The sequence below is a fragment of the Perognathus longimembris genome, chromosome 20 (assembly GCF_023159225.1).
Source record: "Perognathus longimembris pacificus isolate PPM17 chromosome 20, ASM2315922v1, whole genome shotgun sequence".
Lineage (NCBI taxonomy): Eukaryota > Metazoa > Chordata > Mammalia > Rodentia > Heteromyidae > Perognathus > Perognathus longimembris.
The window spans coordinates 41,929,898-41,951,287 of NC_063180.1; the positions used below are offsets into that span (position 1 = coordinate 41,929,898).

The window sequence follows — 21,390 nt, forward strand, 5'->3', positions numbered from 1 at the left end:
CCAGGGCCTCATGTATACAAGGCAAGCACTCTTGCCACTAGGCCATATCCCCAGCCCCCGTCTCTCAGTTTTACATTCCCATCTGGGCCTTTGCCAGCTCCTTGAATGTTCTGTTAGTTTGGAAATGGAAAATGATTCATCCAACTCCCTCCTCTCCTTCCACAGGTTCAGATCCCTCCGCCCTAACTGTGAGGAAGATGAGCAAGTGAAGAAGTAAGTGGACTTTGACACAGAAAGAAGGCCCCTCCTTGGAAAAATGAGTATCTTTGAGGCTTCTGATTCCAAGTCCAAACTTCTCACTTGCATGCCACTTGTCATTTCTATCAGGGGGTTGAGGCTTGGGACTTCAGTGGATGGCAGATGACATAGCTATGGGTGTGGCTGGGGGGCTCTCAGGGATGAGGGCTGTGTGCAGAACGTCAGATCCCGGGGGGAAACAACCTTCTCATTGCCTATTACAGTGAGAATTTGGGAGAATTGACTTTCAGAAGCTTCTAGAAAAGGGCTGTGAGGAGCATCCTGCTTGCAGGAGTCTCCATCCCCTTCCCAATACCTGCAAGTCTGCCTATTGGATGGACAGCCTCTGCACAGGAGTCCTGCCAGAATGGAGCTACGGTGGGAGGCTCTCACGCCCCTGGTCCCCAATCTGCCCACAGCACCTTGTGTTCCTTCTTCACCCTGTGGATGGACTTCTACCCTGCTGACTTCTATGAGCCCAGGAACCGAGACGCCCTGAATGAACTCATGCGCTACGCGATGCTCAACATGCCCTCCTCCGACCTGCTCCTCCGCTTGCACATTCTCCTCGAGCAGCTGGAGGAGCCCGGGGCCAGTCAGCCTGAGAAAAAGGGGAAGACGTCAGTCATTGTGTAGACTCCCGAGAGCCTGTGAGTAGGCATGGAACTTGGGCCTCGAGGGCTGGTCCTAATTGGCCGGGAGCCCTTAGTACAACCTAGGTTGGCAAAATTTCCTTTTTATGGATAGTCTCTGCCAGGTAATGTCTGTTCTCTTTTTGAAAGTACTCTGACATAGCCACCCATGAGAAAGACCCTACCTTCTCATCAAAGTTCAGTCCAAACTCAAATTCTACAGCTTCTTCCATTAGATCCTCATGGAAGCTGAGCCACACCTGAACTTCCACAGTCCGCTTTAAGAACCCTGTGCCTATTTCCATTCTCAGGTTTTGGCCACCAGAGAGCAGCTGCTCCTGACCTCCAGGTGCAGAACCCATCGGTGATGCCAGAGAGGGAGACCGGTGGGGACCTGGAGCCATCACTGGACTCCAGAAAACACATGAACACACAGCGGTGTGTGCCACTTACGGCAAGGCCCAACGAGACGTTGAATCCTGTGGATGTCCCACTTGTTGTGAAGTCCACAGGTGACGCCGGTGAGCCTGCAGGTATCCTTGAGGAGGAGGAAGATCCAGAATTTCTTCCTCTCACGTTCACAGTGCGCTTAGATCGGCTCCATAGGAGTGAAACTGGCACACCACTTGCTGAGCAGGATAAAGTTAACACCCGTGGGGCTCGTGGAAATGTCCCCTGTCTACGCTCAGCAGAACCACTATGTGAGGTTCAAGGGCTGGATCCGGTTGAGGAAAGCGAATCTGCCCTCACAGAATATCGGGACAAATCTTTCCTGCCAATCTCCACTTGAGAAACTGGAACCTGCCCCTCCAACTCAGGAAGGAAATGCCGTGCTTAATGAGGGGGTCGATCCCTGCGAGCTCTGACCAAGAGTTTCTTCCTGAAGGCAACATTGGGGCCGATCTCAACTTAGAGCTGCCCCCCCCCCCCCCAAATCCCTGGGAAAACCTCTATCTTTCTTTTGCCCTGATTGTTGTAAAATATTCATTCTTCTAAGTTTATCCTTCTAAGTTTATTAAAATAATGTTTACATTATGTTGTACAATTCATGAATCCTAAACATTGTGGTCTTTTTTTCACCCTACAATCTGATGTCCCAGACACATGGGTCCTGAGTGGGGGGAAATGCAGAATGACCTGTAGCTGTACAAGAGAACGTACTGGATATATAGGGAACCATTAGATGCACAGGGAGTGGCAAGGAATCCAGGCCACGCCTCCATGGGGTGATAGAGCCACTATAAAAGCTCGGGGACTTGGCACATCAGATGTCTTAGAAAGGTGTTCTCCCTTGTACCTCAGTCTCATCCTTTGTCAATTGGGACAAATGCCAGAGTGAATGTCGTGGTATGTGGGACTTTTTTTTCCTACAAAAATATAGAGCTAGGGATATGGCCTAGTGGCAAGAGTGCTTGCCTCCTATATGTGAAGCTCTGGGTTCGATTCCCCAGCACCACATATACAGAAAATAGCCAGAGGTGGCGCTGTGGCTCAAGTGGTAGAGTGCTAGCCTTGAGCAAAAAGAAGCTAGGGACAGTGCTCAGGCCCTGAGTCCAAGGCCCAGGACTGGCAAAAAAAAAAAAAAAAAAAAAAAAATCTATAAAGAGGCTGGAGGCACCATTTGGAATATATTTGCTATGGCGGCACAGGATTTTTGTTAATGAATCAAGGGGTTTTTATAATATCTTTATGCAGCTGGTTTAGTTTTGAGTGCTCTATGTGTGCATTACTTAAAGAACATACAATGGTTCTTCTGATATAGCTTACTATGTAGATGGTGAGGAGACATTGCTGGACTAAATGAAGGATAAAGCATGGGTGAGGAATGTTGAAGCACAAAACAGGTTCCTATCCAGGATGATGTGACATGTGAATTGTGGAAGATTAGGAAAACTCAGATAGCCAAATACACTTTCTAAACGGAGTTATCAAGGATCTCTTCCAATGTGAGATGGGCATAGTTCCATTAAGCCACCTTCCCAGCCCAGGTAGAATCTTTTGAAATTACCTCATTTTGCTTAGTTTTGTGACATTAGTTATTGAGATCATGGTCTCCTGCAAGTCAGGCTAGCATGCTATATGGTTACATTTTATCCTCACTCCATTTTAATATATTTTGGTGTGTGGTTTTTACTGGTTTTTTGGTTTGATATACTGCTTGGTGAAGCTGGACTTAAACTTGTAACCCCCCTGCCTCAAGTAATAATGATCTATCAGCAGATTCTGGTGGCTCATCCCTATAATCCTATCTACTCAGGAGGCTGAGATCTGAGGGTTCAGTTCAAAGTCAATCTAGGCAGGAAACTCTCTTGAGTCTCTTGTCTCCAATTAACTTCAAAAAGCTGGAAGTGGAGCTGTGGTTCCAGTGGTAAAGCATTAGCCTTGAGCAAAAGATGCTTAAGAATATTGCACAAGCCCTGAATTCAAGCCCCAAAATCTACACAGGCACAGACACACACATCCACACACATACAGACACACAATCACAGGCAATACTGTATCTTAAATTCATATCCAGAGATTGGACAACAGCTCAGTGATTTATGAAATTCCTTTTTCCTGTTTATGTTGAGGGAGGAGCGCAGGTCATGGGACACAGAAGCCAAGACTTCAGAAGCAAATACTGTATAAACAACTTGTAAAAAGCAGAGGAGTACAGTTTTCTATCTTTAAATATTACATTCCTTCAAAGTTGTGGTATTTAAAAAATACTAGTCATAGTAAGACAATGTAGCACCTCTTCCCTTCTCCCCTTGCCTCCTTCATAAAGTATTTCACAAAAGTATTAAAATAATATTTTTCTCTTACAAGAATGAACACCTGGGGGCTGGGGATATGGCCTAGTGGCAAGAGTGCTTGCCTCCTATACATGAGGCCCTGGGTTCAATTCCCCAGCACCACATATACAGAAAACGGCCAGAAGCGGCGCTGTGGCTCAAGTGGCAGAGTGCTAGCCTTCAGCAAAAAGAAGCTAGGGACAGTGCTCAGGCCCTGAGTCCAAGCCCCAGGACTGGCCAAAAAAGAAAGAATGAACACCGGGGCTGGGGATATGGCCTAGTGGTAGAGTGCTTGCCTCGTATACATGAAGCCTTGGGTTCAATTCCTCAGCACCACATATGTAGAAAAGGCCGGAAGTGGCGCTGTGGCTCAAGAGGTAGAGTGCTAGCCTTGAACAAAAAGAATCCAGGGACAGTGCTCAGGCCCTGAGTCCAAGCCCCAGGACTGGCAAAAATAAAAAGAAAGAAAAAAAAAAAAAGAATGAACACCTGTAAAAATGTCTATGTGTGTAATGTTTGTTTTCCAATACTTCTTTTATTTTCCCATCTCTAAGTATTTACATTTCCTCCAGGTGATAGCACAGAGGGGTTCTAAGGACAAACATGATTAGGATACAGAAAGCTGAGAATTTCCTAGGACATAGCTGTCAAAAATGAAATCACAGGGACACAGTCAGGTGCAGCCAAAGGGGTTGACTGTCAGTAGGGGAGCTGACAAAAGGGAGAGGAAAAGCGCTTGTCTTTGGCTGGAGCGGTTCTTATACTCTAGGGGGGGCTAAGGGTGGGATTTCAGGCGGGACACGAGGGCAGAGGATTCCATTATGGTGGGCTGATTGATGGCAGCCGCTGTTACCAATTAGGGCTGTGACTGACCAGATGGAAGATTACTTCAAGGTGAGAGGGAGGGAGCTGGTCACCACCTGCCTGCGCCCAAAGGGCCCTTTTTGTCGGCCCACCTGGGGAGAGGAGCACGCGGGCTAGCACACATGTACAAGATGCACATGGCAGGCTGACATTCCCCCGCCCCCCCCCTTTTTTTTTTAGTAAGGATGGGTACCAGGTCAGGAGCACACATCAGGAGCATGGGCGGCGATCCATCATTTCTTCTGGAGCTACTTCCTGCTGAGAGGGGGCGAAGTAGTCAATAGGGGTCCCTAAATTGTTGCTCGGCCAGGTACCATCCAAGAAGTATTTGCTTGACAGTTTGATTGGTAAAGGTCCTCCTCTTTTCCGTGGGAATATTTTGTAGCTGTCTAAAAATGTAAGGCACAATTAGTAAAAGGCAAAAATTGCTGCCAGCAGACCCACGAGAAGCCTAAGCCAGGGAGTGATTGATCCCATGAGGGGTTATCAAAGACCTGGGATTCCTGATTGCTTCTTAGGCTAGCAGCTGTCTTCTTATAGCTTCCATGCTTTGTTCTACTCTGACGGTCATGTTTTTACAGTAGCGACACTTTTCCCAAAAAAAGCAGGCTCCCCCCTTTTCAGCCATTAACAAACCTAGGGCCCTTTGGTTATGGAGGGCCATGTCTGCCAAAGGGTTTAGTTGAGTCTATAGCAGGTTAAGGGTCACTTCGGTCTCCTTGGCTCTAGCCTTTGGGGCTTCACATACCTGGTTGTTGGGAGTTAATGAACAATACAGGCCTCCTGAGGCTATTTTTACAGATGTTAGCTACCAGGCGGATTCCTGCCAAAGGAGGGAGGAGGAGGACTGGCTCCTCTACGCTTAGGTGCCTACAGAGGTCTTCATCAGCCAACACCTAAAATTTGGTGCAAGTGCACAGCGTGTACTGGGGAACCGGGGGTGCCACAGTGCAATGGGGAGGGTGTGCTAGGCCCCATAAGGCGGATTTACACCAAAACAGCATTCCACTGGGGGCCATGCTGACCGATTCAACCGAAACCCTGGTTAAGCACAGGGAGGAAATGGAGAGTGCCTTCTCCGTCTTGGAGAGAGAGCATGGTACCTGACTCCCGGTATCCTGAAGGGGGAAGTAAGACATTCCCAGCTTCGTCTTAGGATCACAGGAGCCTGAGGAAGACGTGGCAGAAATACTTAGAGGTACCAGAGCCAGTAGGTGTCCTGGTCTTCACTGGCCGCTTCCTGCTGGCATGGGGGCGTCGAGGAGTCGCTTGGGCTGGGGTCTTTAGGGTCCAGGTCTGCGCTGGGCAGGGCAGGGCAAGTGAAGCCTCCCGTTGCCTGTCGTAATAGGATGGCCTTGACTTGTCCCCAGGCGGTGTCCTGAGTGAGGGCTATTATCCTATTAAAGAGAATCTTCTGAAAAGGTGAGATCAGGCAAAAGGCTGACAAGGTGGCAGGACCAGTTAACGTGAAGGACACCGAGAACAAATCTGGCCACAAGCCAGAAAGTTCCATTTGGAGCATAAGCCCAGCTGTGGTTCATTACAGGGAAAGAGGAATTTCCATATAAGTGAACTGGGGGCAGGAAGGGAGTGTCTAGGGTTTCTGGCAACTGCGTAGGGGAAAGCATAGTAGACTGCTTGAGAATAACCAGTCAGAAACCAGGACTGGATTGGAGTGGTTAAGGGCCTAGTCGGAGGCCTTAGTAGATGTCTGGACAATAGAGTATGTATACAAGAAGACCCACAAAGCTGTCAAGGCTAACTGTCCTGAGTCTAAGACTTACTACAAATACAAATAGCAGGTAACAAAGGCAAGGATGAAGACAGATATGGTCAAGCTTATTAACTATTTCTCTTGGACTCCCGGCTTTGGTTAATTTTTAAAGGGTGGATACAAAGTGGCTCCATTTGGGTTGTGACACCATCCCCTCCAACTCCCCTCCATGATTCCTCCTTGTCAGGGCAGGCTTTGTCCCTGGATGGCTTGTCCCAGTTGGCATCTCTTTTGTCAGTCACAGGGTTTGAATTCAAGGCCTGAGCACTGTCCCTGAGCACTTCTGCTCAAGGCTAGCACTCTACCACATTGAACTACAACACCACTTCCAGAACTTGGCTGGTTAATTAAGAGATGAGAGCCTCTGGAGCCATGCTTCCAGCCTGGCTCTTTGCTGGTTAGTTGGGAGATGGAGTCTCAGAGGGATTTTTCTGCCCGGGCTGGCTTGGCACTGTAATCCTCAGATCAGATGAGTCTTTGCCACAAAACCCCTTTTTATTTCCAATTAAAGCAACAAGGAGACCAATGGAAATAATTAGAGCTCACCTGTAACTTGTTAAGAATTGACCAACAAGTACTTGTCAGTTATTTTTCTGTGGGTCTGGATAAATACAGCGGAGAGTAAAATCTATAATAAAACTCAGTGGACATGATGAGTATATTAAAACTGCTTACCTGAATATAGCGCACTTTAAGATACTACTGAAAATTGAAACCATTGTCAGCTCTGTATCCAAGCTGGCTTACATGTTTGGAAACTTGACAAACTTAATAGCAGAGATGGACATAAGAATGATATGCTAGTTTTACATCAGTGTATTAATCCTGACCTTATTTAAATCATAGCCAACTTAATTACATACCAACTTTACTCATAAACTCTATCTTTTAAGATATACCTTCTGCTACATACTCAAACCTTTTGGAGTTTGTAAGACAGTTTTTGCTTTTCAAATCCTTTCTTATCCAGAGGAAGCCATTTTTTTTCTTTTTTCTTTTTGGTACTGGGGATCGAACCCAGGACATTGCACTTGCTAGGCAAGTGCTTTGCCACTGAACTACATCCCAGCCCAGGAAGCCATTTTTTTGTTTTTCAATTTTCTCAAGGCTTTTTACTAGCTTTATTATTTTTTTTACATTACTCCTTACTGTTTTTTTTTTTTAATCACAGCTGGTTAGGAGCAGGGCTGTGTCTCATTCCTTTTAATACTTCCACTGATAAAGATTTTTTTTTTTTTGCCAGTCCTGGGCCTTGGACTCAGGGCCTGAGCACTGTCCCTGGCTCCTTTTTGCTCAAGGCTAGCACTCTGCCACTTGAGCCACAGTGCCATTTCTGGCCATTTTCTGTATATGTGGTACTGGGGAATTGAACCCAGGGCCTCATGTATACGGGGCAAGCACTCTTGCCACTAGGCCATATCCCCAGCCCCGATAAAGATTTTTTCTTTTAACAAAGAGCATACTTGATAATTAACCCCTTTAACACAAGGTTCACATTAGTTACAACTGTAATCAAAAAGCAAATAAATTTTACACCACTATGACAGAGTTTTTATGTACTACAATGAGATTACTTTGAACATCTTCACTCACACTCACACACACACACACACACACACACACACACACACGCTTGTGTACCTAAGTTATAAGGGGCACTTAGGTTTTTTTGTTTTTTTTTGGCCAGTCCTGGGCCTTGGACTCAGGGCCTGAGCACCGTCCCTGGCTTCTTTTTGCTCAAGGCTAGCACTCTGCCACTTGAGCCACAGCGCCGCTTCTGGCCATTTTCTGTATATGTGGTGCTGGGGAATCGAACCTAGGGCCTCGTGTATCCGAGGCAGGCACTCTTGCCACTAGGCTATATCCCCAGCCCCCGGCACTTAGGTTTTTTGAAAAAAGAAAATAAAATTGGTTTAAGTTTAGGACCATGTGGTCAAAACTAGAAAAACAGGGACCACCAAGCAAAATATAAGACAAAACTTAAGGTTTAGCCAACAGGCAGGATTTAACAGAATCTCCATGCTTAAACATTGACCCAAAGAACAGAAAACCTTTAAAACCATTTTGGTAATGAGACACGTTAGGATATAAATTGACCTTTGAACACCAAGAGGAGTGAAGGCCAGAATGCTTGGTGGACCAAAGGGAGTCATATGGAACCCCCGCCGCGTGGCCTTTGTCTCTTCCAAGGCAGGTGTTAATCTCCAGGACCAGAAGAGAGAATGGGGGGGGGGGGTTCCCCAGGGAGCCTACAGAGGCCTCCTAGAAGTGTTTTGCCTTAAAGAAAAGATTTAATAATCTTAATTCTGATGAGAATAGACTCCGGAAAGAAAAGGACTGGTTTATTTTAGTTATGTTATCTGCCTAACCGCTCCCATTATGGGATGCTTGGAGCAGAGTGACAGACTGTTTTTACTCAGAAAATACAAACAGTTGTAGAGAGGAAGAATGTAGTTAATCTTAGCTAAGAGAATTTTAAGCCAGATGGCTAGCCTTGAGAGGGAACCTGGAGGGGCAGGGGTCCCAGGACTCCCTTCTAAAGGGCCCAAGCAGAGAGGCAGAGAGAGAGAGGGGGGAGGGGAGGGCTGTATGTTGATGGCCTTCTTCACTTGCCCAAGCACCTGTAGAAACATATATAGGTCCTGTAAAATATCAGGGCAGTGTCCCATGAAGGGGCCACATGGATTCATTGTCCAGTGAATATTAGCGCCAAATTTGATTGTACAGGCACATAAGTTTATGAGGTTTAAGGTCAGGCAGGAGGTTTAAAGGCTCCAGAATATGCAAGAAACAGACCAGAGGAGACTTCTGAGGAAATGTAGGCAGGGCCCCTCCCAAGGCAAGTGCAGGGAGTTGATGCTAGAGCATCCAGGGTGGCCCCAGAGGAACTCTGGTGAACTGGCTGAGAGTGAAGCAGCGAGAGGGGTTGTTACCCGCAATGCCTGGGTCCTGAACATACAAGGGAAGCAACAAGAGAGGTTGCCCGTCCCCACACAGTTACTAGATCCCTGGCCAACACTGGCTAGCAAATGGCCTTGGCCTCCTGGGCTGGACTCAGAACTGGGTGCTGATCCTTTACCCTTGTGCCCTGAGCCTTGAACTATCACTCACCACTGACGGGGGGCAAACCAGCCCGTGTTGAATGCAGGAAAGGTGCTAGGTCAGGAGGAATTTGCCTTGGCAGTTTTCTGGGTAGGCCTGAGCTGGGTATCAGGTCCCTGGGGCAGCTCAGATTCCCCAAAGGAAAAGAGCAAAACTCACCAGGGAAGCCTAGATCCAAGTCACAGCACCAATGAAAGCACCCATCCCAGAAAATCAAGGGGATAGGGAGTCATGTACAGAGAAAAGGGTTTGTCAGCAGAGGAGCTGACAAAGCTGGTTCTCTCACTAGATGGAGAGAAAAAAAAAAAAACAACGCTTGTTTTTGTCTAGAGCAGTTCTTATATTCTAGAGGGGCTAAGGGTGGGATTTCAGGCAGGACATGAGGGCAGAGGATTCCATTATGGTGGGCTGATTGATGGCAGCTGCTGTTGACCATTTAGGGCTGTGACTGACCAGATGGAAGGAAGATTACTTCAAGGTGAGAGGGAGGGAGCTGGTCACCAGCTGCCTGCGCCCAAAGGGCCCTTTTGTCAGCCCACCCGGGGAGAGGAGCACAGCGGGCTAGCACACATGTACAAGATGCACATGGCAGGCTGAGAGGGCCCAGAGAGGCAAAATGGTTTGTGCAAGATGCGAGAAATATGACAAATAGAGCATGGATCTGACCCAGGAATGGCTTCTGGAAGCTGAGACCATGCTGGTACCTAGGCAAGGTGTGCTATTAACTAAATGTACTTGTGCACATTGTGAGGTGGGAGGGGAGACTTTGGCCTCCAGTCTGTCTTGTGTGAGGAAGCAGCCTAGGTCATTGGGCCCTAGAGGTGACCCTGCCTCCTTCACAATGAACAGAACATGGAACCCTGATAGCAGGGAACTGTAACTGACAGTCAGCTCAAGGCAGCTCCCTTGGTCTGCGACTCACGTCTCAGGCAAGAGAGGTATGGCTGTCTTACTGAAAGCTATAGACATTGGATTAGTGCCAGGCCACCAGTCCAATGTGTCAGACCTTTTTCCAAGAAGAAACCAAGGAAAATACAGGGCAACACAGGCAAAGTACACATTCACCTCAGGAAACCTATTTGACCCCATGCTAGCCCACACCAGAACCTTCTTCTCATGTGCTTTTAAGTGTCCATTGCTGATATAATGCTTTGTGTGTAGTTTTCAATCTACTCTATCACTATCACTCAATTTGAAGTGTGCTCTTATTTCCATGTTTGAAAGATCCATTCTTTTTAAAACCTTAGTGTGCTGACGGGTCAGCCCAGACTCTGAATGTGCCATACAATGTATGGAGCCTGGAGGCAGGCGTGCTGGAGATGCTAGTGTTGAACCTAGTTCTTGCACACCAGAAAGGTAATCTCTTCTTCATTCACAACTTCATAACTACAGACATTAGGGGACAATGGAGCAAATGCTGGATATTATGTGTAAAAAGTGAGTGTTCCCTCTTCGAACCCAGGGCTATTCAGCCCCTCCTGGCTGTGGAATACCTGGAACTTCCCTGAACTTGTTTCACTGGAGTGTTCTCATGGGAGCTTGGCATGAGACAAAGTGCACACCCTGGCTAGTTTCTCAGGACTGGGCCACTCAGGACATTTCATGTTCCCTAGAAGCTACTGGGGCCTCAGAAACTTGCTTACTGAGAGGCTAGGGTTAGTCATGAGCCAGTGGCACCCAACTTCTGCCCTCACCTAGGGTGAGGCCCTAGGAAATCCATTTCTCATTAGAAAATAAGGGTTCAGTAGCAATCTTGGAGTCCTGTGAAGTAACAGAGGAAAGACTGGAGGGTAAACTAGGTGGCTGAATCACTTCTGAGCCGTCAGGGAGGGATTATGTTGGCTTTACTTATTTATAACCCCTAAAGAATTTACTTCTTTTGTGCGTGTTCCAGTCTTGCAACTTGAACTAAGGCCTGAGTGCTGTTCCTTTGGTGCTCAGAGCTAGCACTCTACCATTTGAGCCACCAGTCCAATTCTTGCCTTCTACTGGTTAATTGAAGATAAGTGTCTTTAGACTTTCAGTGTCTAGACTGGCTTCAAACTGCAATCCCTCAGATCTCAGCCTCCTGATTAGCTAGGATTAGAGCTGTGAGCCACTGGTACACTTATTTAGACAGATACATATAAACCTGTTAGCAGAATTTTCACAGAACTGGATAGACATATCTCATTTGTCTGTCAGTTTTCCATTCCCATCTGGGACTTAGGCAGCCCTACAGGTATTCTGTTAGTTTGGAAAAGGAGAACTATAGAGATGACTCTCCTCCCAAAGGTACAGATCCCTTCACTGTAACTATGAGGAAGATGAAAAAGTGAAGAAGTGAACTCTGGCACAAAGCCTCCTTGAAAACTGGCTATCTTTGAGGCTTCTGAATCAAACTGCAAAGTTCTCCTTTCCACACCCCTTGTGGCTTCCACCAGGGAGTTGAGGCTTGGGACTTGCGTGGACACAGAGGACACGGCTGTGGGTGGGGCTGGGGCTCTCAGGGGTGACAGGGAGGCCTGTGGGCAGAACGCCAGACCCTGTGGGGAAACACCCTTCTCATGGCCTAGCACAGTGAGAATTTTTGGAGAATTGTCTTTCAGAAGCTTCTAGAAGTGGGTTGTGAAGAGCATCCTGCTTGCAGGTCTCTCCTCCCTCTTCCCACCATGCAAGTCTGCATATAGGATGAACAGCCACAGCATGGGAGTCCTCCAGAGAGGGGCTGTGGTTGAAGGCTCCAGGTGGTGAGGGCGGGCTCTCACCCTCCTTGTCCCCAATCTGCCCACAGCACCCTGTGTTCCTTCTTCACCATGTGGATGGACTTCTACCTTGCTGACTTCTATGAGCCCAGGAACTGACACACCCAGAAAGAACTAATGTACTATGTCATGCTCAACATGCCCTCCTTGGACCTGATCCTCTGCTTACACGTTCTTCTTGATGAGCTGGAGGAGCCCAAGTGAGGAATGAGACCAAGAAAAAGTGGGAGGAGTCCTCACATAGATGCCTCAGAGCTTGTGAGTAGGGAAGGAACGTAGGCCTCTAGGGACGGTTCTGATTGGCTGGGAACTCTTAGCACTACCCTGGTTGGCAACATGTCCTTTTATGTATATTTTCTGCCAGGCAAGGTCTGTTCTCTTTTTGAAAGTACTTGGGGATAGTCACTTATGAGAAAGACCCTACCTTCTCAACAGTGTTCAGTCAAAACTCAAATTCTACAGCTTCTTCCATTAGATACTCATGGAAGTTCAATTCCCACCTCCAGAGTCCACTCTAACAATCTTGTACCTATTTCCATTTTCAGGTTTTGGCTGCCATAGAGCAGCTGCTCCTGACCTCCAGGTGCAGAACCCATCAGTGGTGCCAGCGAGGGAGACCGGTGGGGATCTGGAGCCATCATTGGACTCGAGGAGGCATGTGAACATAGAGTGGTTTGTGCCATTTGCAGAAAAGTCCAAACAGGTTTTGAGTCCTGTGGCCATCCCACTGGTTCTGAATCCCACATGTGACATCAGTGAACCTTCCAGTATTCCAGAAAAATAAGATGATCCAGAATGACCCCCCCCCCTCTGACTTTCAGAGTCAGACTAGATCAGTTCCAAAGGAGTCAAATTAGCACTCCTCTTTGTGTGTTAGATAAAGTAGCACCTGGGGGTAGGAGCTAATGGAAAATGTCCCCAGTCTATGTTCAGGAAAATGAGTGAGGTCCAAAAGCTAGATTCAGTTGAGGAAAGTCAATCTGCCCTCACAGAATATCCAGACAAATTAGTCTTGCTGCAGGACAACAAATCTTCACTTGAGAAACTAGAATCTGCCCCTCCCTCAACACAGGAAGAAAACGATGTCTTTAATGAGGATGTAGATCCCTTTGACAACTCTGACCTAGAATTTCTTCCTGAAGGCAACTTAGAGGCCAATCTACACATAGACCTTCCCTCCCCACTCCCTGGGAAAATCTCTATTTTTCTTTTTGCTCTCACTGTTGTAAAATGTTTGTTCTATTTATTATTCTAACTTTATTAAAATGTCAATGTTGTACAATTGTGTTGTACAATTCATGAATCCTAAATACTGTGTTTTTTTCAACCTATAATCTGATCCCCCAGACACAAGGGTGTTGAGAGGGGGGAAACGCAGCGACCTGGAGCTGTACAAGAGAACCTACTGGACATACATGGAAATGTTAAATGCACAGGGAGTGCCAAGGAATCCAGGCCATGTCTCCATGGAGGTGTTCAGTGGGTACAAAAGCTCCAGGACATAGCAGATCAGATGTTCTAGAAAGGTGTTCCATCATTTGGGACAAATGCCAGAGTATTGCAGTGGTATGTGGGACTCTCTTCTAACAGTGAGTTCAAGTCGGTATGCACATCCATTGTGCTTTGTGCAAATATCTAAGAAAATCTCGCCTCAAATAACATCAAAAATCTATTTGGGGGAGAAATTATTTGTCAAAATACATAGGAAATACGTACACTGATAAGTAAAAGCCACTGTCAATAGAATAAAGACTTAACAGAGACGGACAAAGACATGCCTGGTATCATGGCCTATCTCAGTAATTCTAACTTCAGTAATTCTAGCTTCAAGAGTAGCCTATTTGGGGTCTGGGAATATGGCTTAGTGGTAGAGTGCTTGCCTAGCATGCATGAAGCCCTGGGTTTGATTCCTTAGTACCACATAAACAGAAAAGGCCAGAAGTGGTGCTATGGCTCAAGTGGTAGAGTGCAAGCCTTTAGCAAAATAAGCCCAGGCCCTGAGTTCAGTTCCCAGGACTGGCAAAAAAAAAAAAAAAAGTAGACTATCCTAAGAATAGAGGCTCAAAGCAGTACCTGAAGATAAATCTGAAAGACTTACTCAATGAGACACAAAAGTCAGAAACTCGAGGTGTGGCTCAAGTTGTATATCTAAGCATTGAACAAAAAATAAGCAAGAGCCCAAGGACCTGGAGTCCAAAATCTACTACTAGAACAAAAGTTAACAACATCTAAGACATGAAATTTTGGCAATGGCAGTTTTAAACAACAGAAAAGTAGATACATAGGAAATGGGAAATTACATGTTCAGTTTAAGCAAAAAGGCCATACTTACACATTAGAACAGGATACCAAATTGAATAAAGAAATTGTTTCCCCTCCTGGCCATTAATTTACTCAAATAGGTAAAAATGCTGGGTTTGGGGTTGGGAACATGGCCTAGCTGTAGAGTACTTGACTCACAAACATGAAGCCCTGGGTTCGATTCCTCAGCACTACATATATAGAAAAAGCCAGACGTGGTGCTGTGGCTCAAGTGGTAGAGTACTACCCTTGAGCAAAAAGAAGCCAGGGACAGTGCTCAGGCCCCGAGTCCAAGCCCCAGTACACTGGCAACAAAACAAAACGCTAGGTTTTAGTGACTCATTGCTCTTAATACTAGAAAGTCATATTATCTCTAACTATTAAAAAACAATTGGGGGCTGGGAATGTGGCTTAATGGTAGAGTGCTCACCTAGCATGCATGAAGCCCTGGGTTTGATTCCTCAGCACCACATACACAGGAAAGGCCAGAAGTGGCGCGGTGGCTCAAGTGGCAGAGTGCTAGCCTTGAGCAAAAAGAAGCCAGGGACAGTGCTCAGGGCCTGAGTCCAAGCCCTAGGACTGGCAAAAACAAAAACAAAAACCAAAAGAAAACAGGAATTGGGGCCAGGCTCAAGTGGCAGAACAGGAGCCAAGAGCAAAAACAATTGAATTAAGAACATGAAGTTAAAGGCGCAGTACCTGCACAACAACTGAGAAGCCTGCACTGAACAGCTGCTATGCTGAGTCTTTTTTCTGTGGAGATTAGAAAATGTTTCTCTTTTTCTATCTCTACCTACTTCAACTTGGATACTAAAATGAGCCATTGTTGAAACTTTAACCTTGTGAAACTCTCTTTCCCGAAACACCCTGAAATGTTAATCACATGCATCTCAACTGAGAACAAGCGATTTTCGGCTCAGCTGGTAGAGTACTAGCCTTTAGCACAAAAGCTCAGGAACAGTGCTAAGGCGGAGTTGAACCTCCAGTGCCACCACACAAGAGAAGTTATTCAGTTTATACATATTTTCTAATGGTTTAATGAACTTTTCAATATGTATAAAGATAGGCTATAACACAGTCTAAACCATTCAGGTGCCTAACATGTACTCCAAACATACCCCAACACATACCCTAACATGAACCCTAACATGTACTGCAACATACAGCCTAACGGACCCATATTTACTACCTAACATGCCCATACCTGTTGGGGTCCAGCCTTTGGACTTGACGGGGGATGGGCATTGGGAGCGCTCCCGAGACGCCGCCCTTCCCCCAGCCCTGGGGAATGCGGAAGCAGGCCACAGTTCTCTGGGTCTGGAACCAGAAGAACCGGCTTTGCGAACAGCCCCCAAACTTTCTCGCCAGCCCATGCACCCCCAGTCTCCCCCTGGCCTGGCGCTTTCCGAGTGGTTAGCTCATGAGGGGGGGGTCATATGGCAAGCTCGTAGCCTATCATCAGTGTCCTGGCCAATCGCCCTCTCTCATCCCCTCCTACCATATTAGTCTTTGCCCCGCCCTAATAAATCAGATTGCTCACGAAGCGTCTCCAAGATCCGCATGCCTGGCTTTCTTCACAGGTAAGGAGGGAGGTAAAGCGATTTTGTCCGACCGCGTGCACCTGTGGTCTTTCCTGGGCACCCCCCCACCCCACTCCACCCTGGCCTTGCCTGCAGGTCGGGTGACCAGGGGAGAGGGTGAGAAAGGGAGCTGTTAGAAGCATAGCTGAACCTTGATCCCCGCGCCAGGGGAGGCGACCCGAGCCCGGCACATACCATAAGCCTTATCCTATAGTGTTCACTAAACCAAATCCATATATAACTGCCTAACACGTTTAGCAATCCTAACCCATTCCCCAAACCTAACATAGTGCCTAGCCTTTACCTAAGCCCTTTCCTAACAAGTCCTCTAATCTTCACCTGTTCCATAATCTACTCCATAGAATGTCCATAACCCTAACCCATTCCACAAAGCTCTCACCTGTTTCCTAATGCTGAACCTTTCCTGAACACTTATCCGAACATTTCCCCTAACAAGGTCCTGAATCACACCCTTTGTCTACCGTGTTCTCTATCCCCTTTCCTAACACTAAGCCTGACCCATCCCATAATCCAAATGCTACCTCATCTTTTCCATAACTCCTAACCTTACCAGTTCCCTAACACTAATCCTAACATATTCACTAACCATAATCCACTATCTTTCTACAAGATTGACCTTAACCCTAACTTATCTAAGTGGAAAACCCAACACCTGCTCTAACCTGTCTCTGAACCATAACTAAAAACTTAATTCTAATTCCTACACTGAATAGTCCTAAAAACACTCAGCTGTAACCCTCCCTACTCTTAACATCAACAACCCTACACCTTTACCCAATTCCTCAACAATGCTATTCATTAAGACGATTCCCCCTTTAGCCATAGGGAGTGGATTAGAGTTGCTGAGCGTGTTAGGTACACATTAGTATGGATTTGAGTTCTCTCAGAGCTGAGGATAGAAGGCAAGGTTGTGGCCTAGAGTTATAGGTTGTTCTGACAGGTAACAACTTACCAAGCAGGAACGGATAGGCTGCCCTTCCTCACAAACGCTTTCCCTCCCCTTTCCAGGAACTGAAAGCACAGATGAAAGCATGGTAAAGACTTAGAGAAGAGGATGGAGGCCTAAGTTGGGCCTCAGTCTAACAAAGCAGACTTGGGGCTCTATACCCAGAATCTACACTCACCATTCAAAGTATCTGGGCTGTCCATGTTTTCTCCTGACAGTTGGTATATTTTCTCTTCAAAGTGCCCACAGACAGAAAAAGTCAACATGCAACAAAGGCTGGGCATCCAGGAGCCTCATTGCAGATAAGCAGGGCCTGGTATGTCTGACAGGAAAGGAGAAGATTAGGTTATGCCTTCTGCTTCCCTCTGAAGAGCCTTATTGGAAAGCTGACATAACCCAGTCTGTAGGAACTGACTGACTTCTGAGGCCTAAATCAGAGGGCTTAGTACTGAGGTGCTGTTCACCAAAGCCAATTGAAATACCTTATCCTGGAATACACAATAAAATGCATATAAGATGTATATAATTAAAACATAAATGTCTGTTACATATTTCCTCATCCCCTAACCCCCATGTCTATGCAGGACAAGACTGAAAACACAGAAGAAAGTTCAGTGAAGATCAGAGCTAAGGATACAGGCCTCGGATGGGCCTATATGGGTGGCCAAAGTCGTTCTGACAGGTACTAACTTACCAAGCAGGAAGGTATAGATTGCCCTTCCTCTCACATGCCTTCATTCCCTTTTCCAGGCTCTGGGATGAAAGCATAGACAAAAACTTGGTACAGATTTACAGATGAAGCTGCAGACCTAAGTTGGGCCTGAGTCTGTGAAAGTAAGTTCAAGAGAAGGAATGTCAGTCAGTCTACTGCTATGATAGGCCATACATACAGATTCTACACTCAAAATTCCAAGTGGACTCTGCATGTTTTCTTCTGATTCTCTGCATATTTTGCCCTCAAAGTACTTTTTTTTAAATTAGCTTCTCAATCATCATCTGGAAAGCAAACATTCTTGAGTAACAGCATTAAAAACAGCTCAGATAGGGGCTGGGGATATGGCCTAGTGGCAAGAGTGCTTGCCTCCTATATATGAGGCCCTGGAAAACGGCCAGAAGTGGCGCTGTGGCTCAAGTGGCAGAGTGCTAGCCTTGAGCAAAAAGAAGCCAGGGACAGTGCTCAGGCCCTGAGTCCAAGCTGGCAAAAAAACCCAAAAAAACAAGCAAACAAAAAAAAACTCAGATAAAGCACAGTCACTATTACATATCATAAAACAGACACAAAGTATTTTATAAAAATATGGAACGCTTAACAAATTTGCTTGTTACTCTTGCAAAGGGGCCATGCTAATCTTCTCTGTATTGTTCCAATTTTAGTATATGTGCTGCTGAAGCCAGAACCCCCTGAGCCTTTTTCATTCAGGGCTAATGCTCTACAACTTGAGCCACAGCTCCACTTCTAGCTGTGTGTGTGTGTGTGTGTGTGTGTGATTATTGGAGATAAAGAGTCTCAAGGACTTTTCTACCTAGGCCTGAGGAGCTAGGATTATAGACATGAGCCACTGGTGTTAGCAAAAACCATTTCCCACACATCCCCTTATACCCTAACCCCTTTGCCTTCTGCAAGACCTGGGCTGGGGTCTGGGTCCTCCAAAGCAATTTTTGTTGGGGTCCACTCAGCCCATCCTACACTGGCCGTACACCCAGATCCTACACTCACGATTCCAAGCTTCTAGACTCTGCATTTTCTAACCACAGTGCCTGAAGTCAAAGAAGTCTCTGTAGAACAAAGGCACAGCACCCTGGAGCCACTCCTCTACTGAGCAGGATCTGGAGGATGGTTGACAGAGGAAGGGGGAAAGGAAAGCAAAGAAAGGAAAGGAAGGAAGGGAGGGAGGGAGGGAGGGAGGGAGGCAGGCTTACAGATCTCTAGATCCCACTTTCTGATCCTGCCTTCTGCTACCCCCCACTCAGCTCCTAATGGGACAGATCTTGTGCCAGGCCTGCGGCAGTGATGGCTCAGCATAAACGTGCTTGCCTAGCTGAGGAGGCTGTGGATACCATTTGTGTGGTCCAAAAATCTAGACAAAATATCTTGGTATACCTAGTAAAATGTGGATAAGGTCTCGATACTGAAAAATTAATGTCTTACAATTCCCTCAACCACCAACCCCCAAGCCCTGCTACAGACATGATACAGCACAGCTGAAAGCTCTGAACAGAGTAGGCCCAGAATCAGAGCTGGCGGGATGGACTCGGGGTAGGCCTCGACTCGTGACTGGTCTATACTCAGAGAGGTGTGAACTTGAAGCAGGCCCAGACTCCGAGCTGGAGCAGACTTGGGGTAGGCCCGGATGTGGAGCTGGCCCAGACTCCAGGAAGGCTTGGACTCAAAGCTAGCCTGGACTTGGAGCTGAAATGGCCTTGTGGCTGGCCCAGACTAGGAGCTGGCTTTGACTCAAAAAAGGCCTAGACACACAGCTGGGGGATGGATGCAGAGGAGGTGCCAGAAGACTGTTTTGGTGGTTTGTTTTTTTTGGGGGGGGGGAGGGCTAAGTCACCAAAACCACCTGAGGCACAGCAAAAGCTACCAAGAAGGGAGACGCGGGCTCCAGTTCTCCACACACTTCCAGCACAGGCTCAGGGCATGCGCACGGTTTGGAGCACGTGCACGACTCCGAGTATGCTCACTGGCGCTGGTGGCCTGTTTTGAGGCCCAGTTCCAACAAAATCAGTTCAGACAGAGCAAAAAGTTACCAAGAAGGGAGAAGTAGGCCCCGGTTCTCCACACTGTTCCTCAGCCACCCCACACCCATGGCTCCCGGGGCCTGATTGGGGGCTCAGCCTCACTAAAGCCACTACAGGAAGGGCGCCAATAACCTGCGGGAAGAGGCAGGCTGTGCCGCTCCACCTAGTTCCTCACCCACACCGCCCGCCCGTGCCCTGGTCCAGACCTGGCAGGAAGCACCGCTTAGCTCTACTTGTCTTCGAGGGTCGCCTGGAGGTCGAGAGAGGCATCTGCATAGGGCGGGCTTTCCTTGGGGGGGGGGGTTTCCCCCCACAAGGAAAAGCTGGCTGCCGGTACCCGATACGCCGGGTGTACAGAAGCACAGTCCCCCAAGAGGAGACCGAGGCGCGCCTGCCCAGCTCCGCAGGGCCTAACCCAAGTCACGGCACCATCCTGGAGGAAGGGGACTGCGCTGGGAGCCAGGCGGAAATGACCCAGTCCAGCTCCTGGCCCCGCCCCTCCAGCATCAGTTGAGGCCTGGCCCCGCCCCTCAACCGCTCACTACCTTCTTTCGCGCTCGGCCCCGCCCGCAAGCCCCGCCCCCTCGAGCGTCAGCTGAGGCGTGGCCCCGCCCCCCAACCGCTCACTACCTTCTCGGCCCCGCCCGCAAGCCCCGCCCCTCGGCCCCTCACTTCCTTGTTCTTCTCCACTCTTTGGTGCCAGGACTGGGCCTTGAACTCAGGGCCTGGGCGCCCTCCCTCCGTGCCCGAGGCCGGCACTCTACCATTTGAGCTATAGCACCACTTCCGGTGACTTCCTGGCCCCCCCCCCCCCCCCCCCCGCAGCCTCCCCTCCGCCATGGCTTCCATGGCTTCTAACGGCCGTCCTCGGCTTACGGGCCGGAGCCACCGGCGCCCAGCTGCTCAGGCTTCGGCCAGACACCACCCCTCCGGCCACTCCGGCCTTTGTTGGATGCTGCTGGCCCTGACCAGTCAGTCAGTCAGTCTCCTCTCAGCCCAGGACCTCCTTCCCACCCCGGAGAGTCCGGGCGTCGACGGAGCCAGCGAGCGTGCGTGCATGCGAGCAAGAGAGAGCCAGTGCAACCGGAAGGAAGTCGGCGTTCCGGGGGGGGGGGGCGGCGGCCGGCCGGAAGTCTGTGGGCCGGTGCTGCTTCCGGTGCTGGCGTTCTGCTCCTGCGGCCTTGGACTGGCCCGGGATCCTGCGTCCCGTCCGAGCGCACGTGGGAGGGGGGACGGGGCGCGTGTGTGGCTTCCCGGGGCTCCGTAGCCCCTCTCCCCCGGGCCGCCGCTCCCTTCTGCCTGGGGAAGCGTGGAAGCCCCGGCTGTGAGCGCCTGGCGGGCACCGGATCTGCCCCGGGGTCAAATGTCCCCAAGCCCGCACGCAGCCACTCCAGACCCCCCCCCTCCGAGCCGGGGGCCTGCCTGGCCCCGAGGTGGCTCCCGCTTCTCCTTCACAGGGCCCGCGGCTCCATAGTTTCCTCTCTGTGCTCCTGGAAGGCCTTCGTTTGATCACACTCACACAAAGGGCGTTTCCTCGCTTGAGGTAGGCTGTTCATCTCCTGAGCTCAGGAGGCCGCGGCCACCCTGGGCCCCCTGGCATCTCTACTGCTGTCCAGGCCTCTTCCAGGTCAAATCTTGGGACACCACCCTCCCCCACCCCCCATGGG

General features: G+C 48.5%; 1 protein-coding gene and 1 non-coding gene across 2 annotated transcripts; one reads left to right on the forward strand and one right to left on the reverse strand.

Annotated features, from left to right (window-relative positions):
• The first annotated feature begins 223 nt into the window (after positions 1–223).
• LOC125338653 lies at positions 224–1,914 on the forward strand. Its single transcript, XM_048329574.1, has 2 exons — positions 224–887; positions 1,181–1,914. The coding sequence occupies exons 1-2, from the start codon at positions 737–739 to the stop codon at positions 1,657–1,659; spliced, it is 630 nt and encodes a 209-aa protein (XP_048185531.1). The 5' UTR covers positions 224–736; the 3' UTR covers positions 1,660–1,914.
• Positions 1,915–18,269: 16,355 nt separating this feature from the next.
• On the reverse strand, positions 18,270–18,376 carry LOC125339149. The gene has a single exon (XR_007208438.1). It is a non-coding gene; the product is annotated as a U6 spliceosomal RNA (small nuclear RNA).
• Between the last annotated feature and the right edge of the window lie 3,014 nt (positions 18,377–21,390).

What these genes read in the sequence shown, in the direction of transcription:
- LOC125338653 (XM_048329574.1), top strand. Translation starts at nt 737, where the DNA reads ATGAACTCATGCGCTACGCGATGCTCAACATGCCCTCCTCCGACCTGC. An exon ending in GTGTAGACTCCCGAGAGCCT is followed by an intron (nt 888 to 1,180) that starts GTGAGTAGGCAT and finishes TTCCATTCTCAG; the next exon opens with GTTTTGGCCACCAGAGAGCA.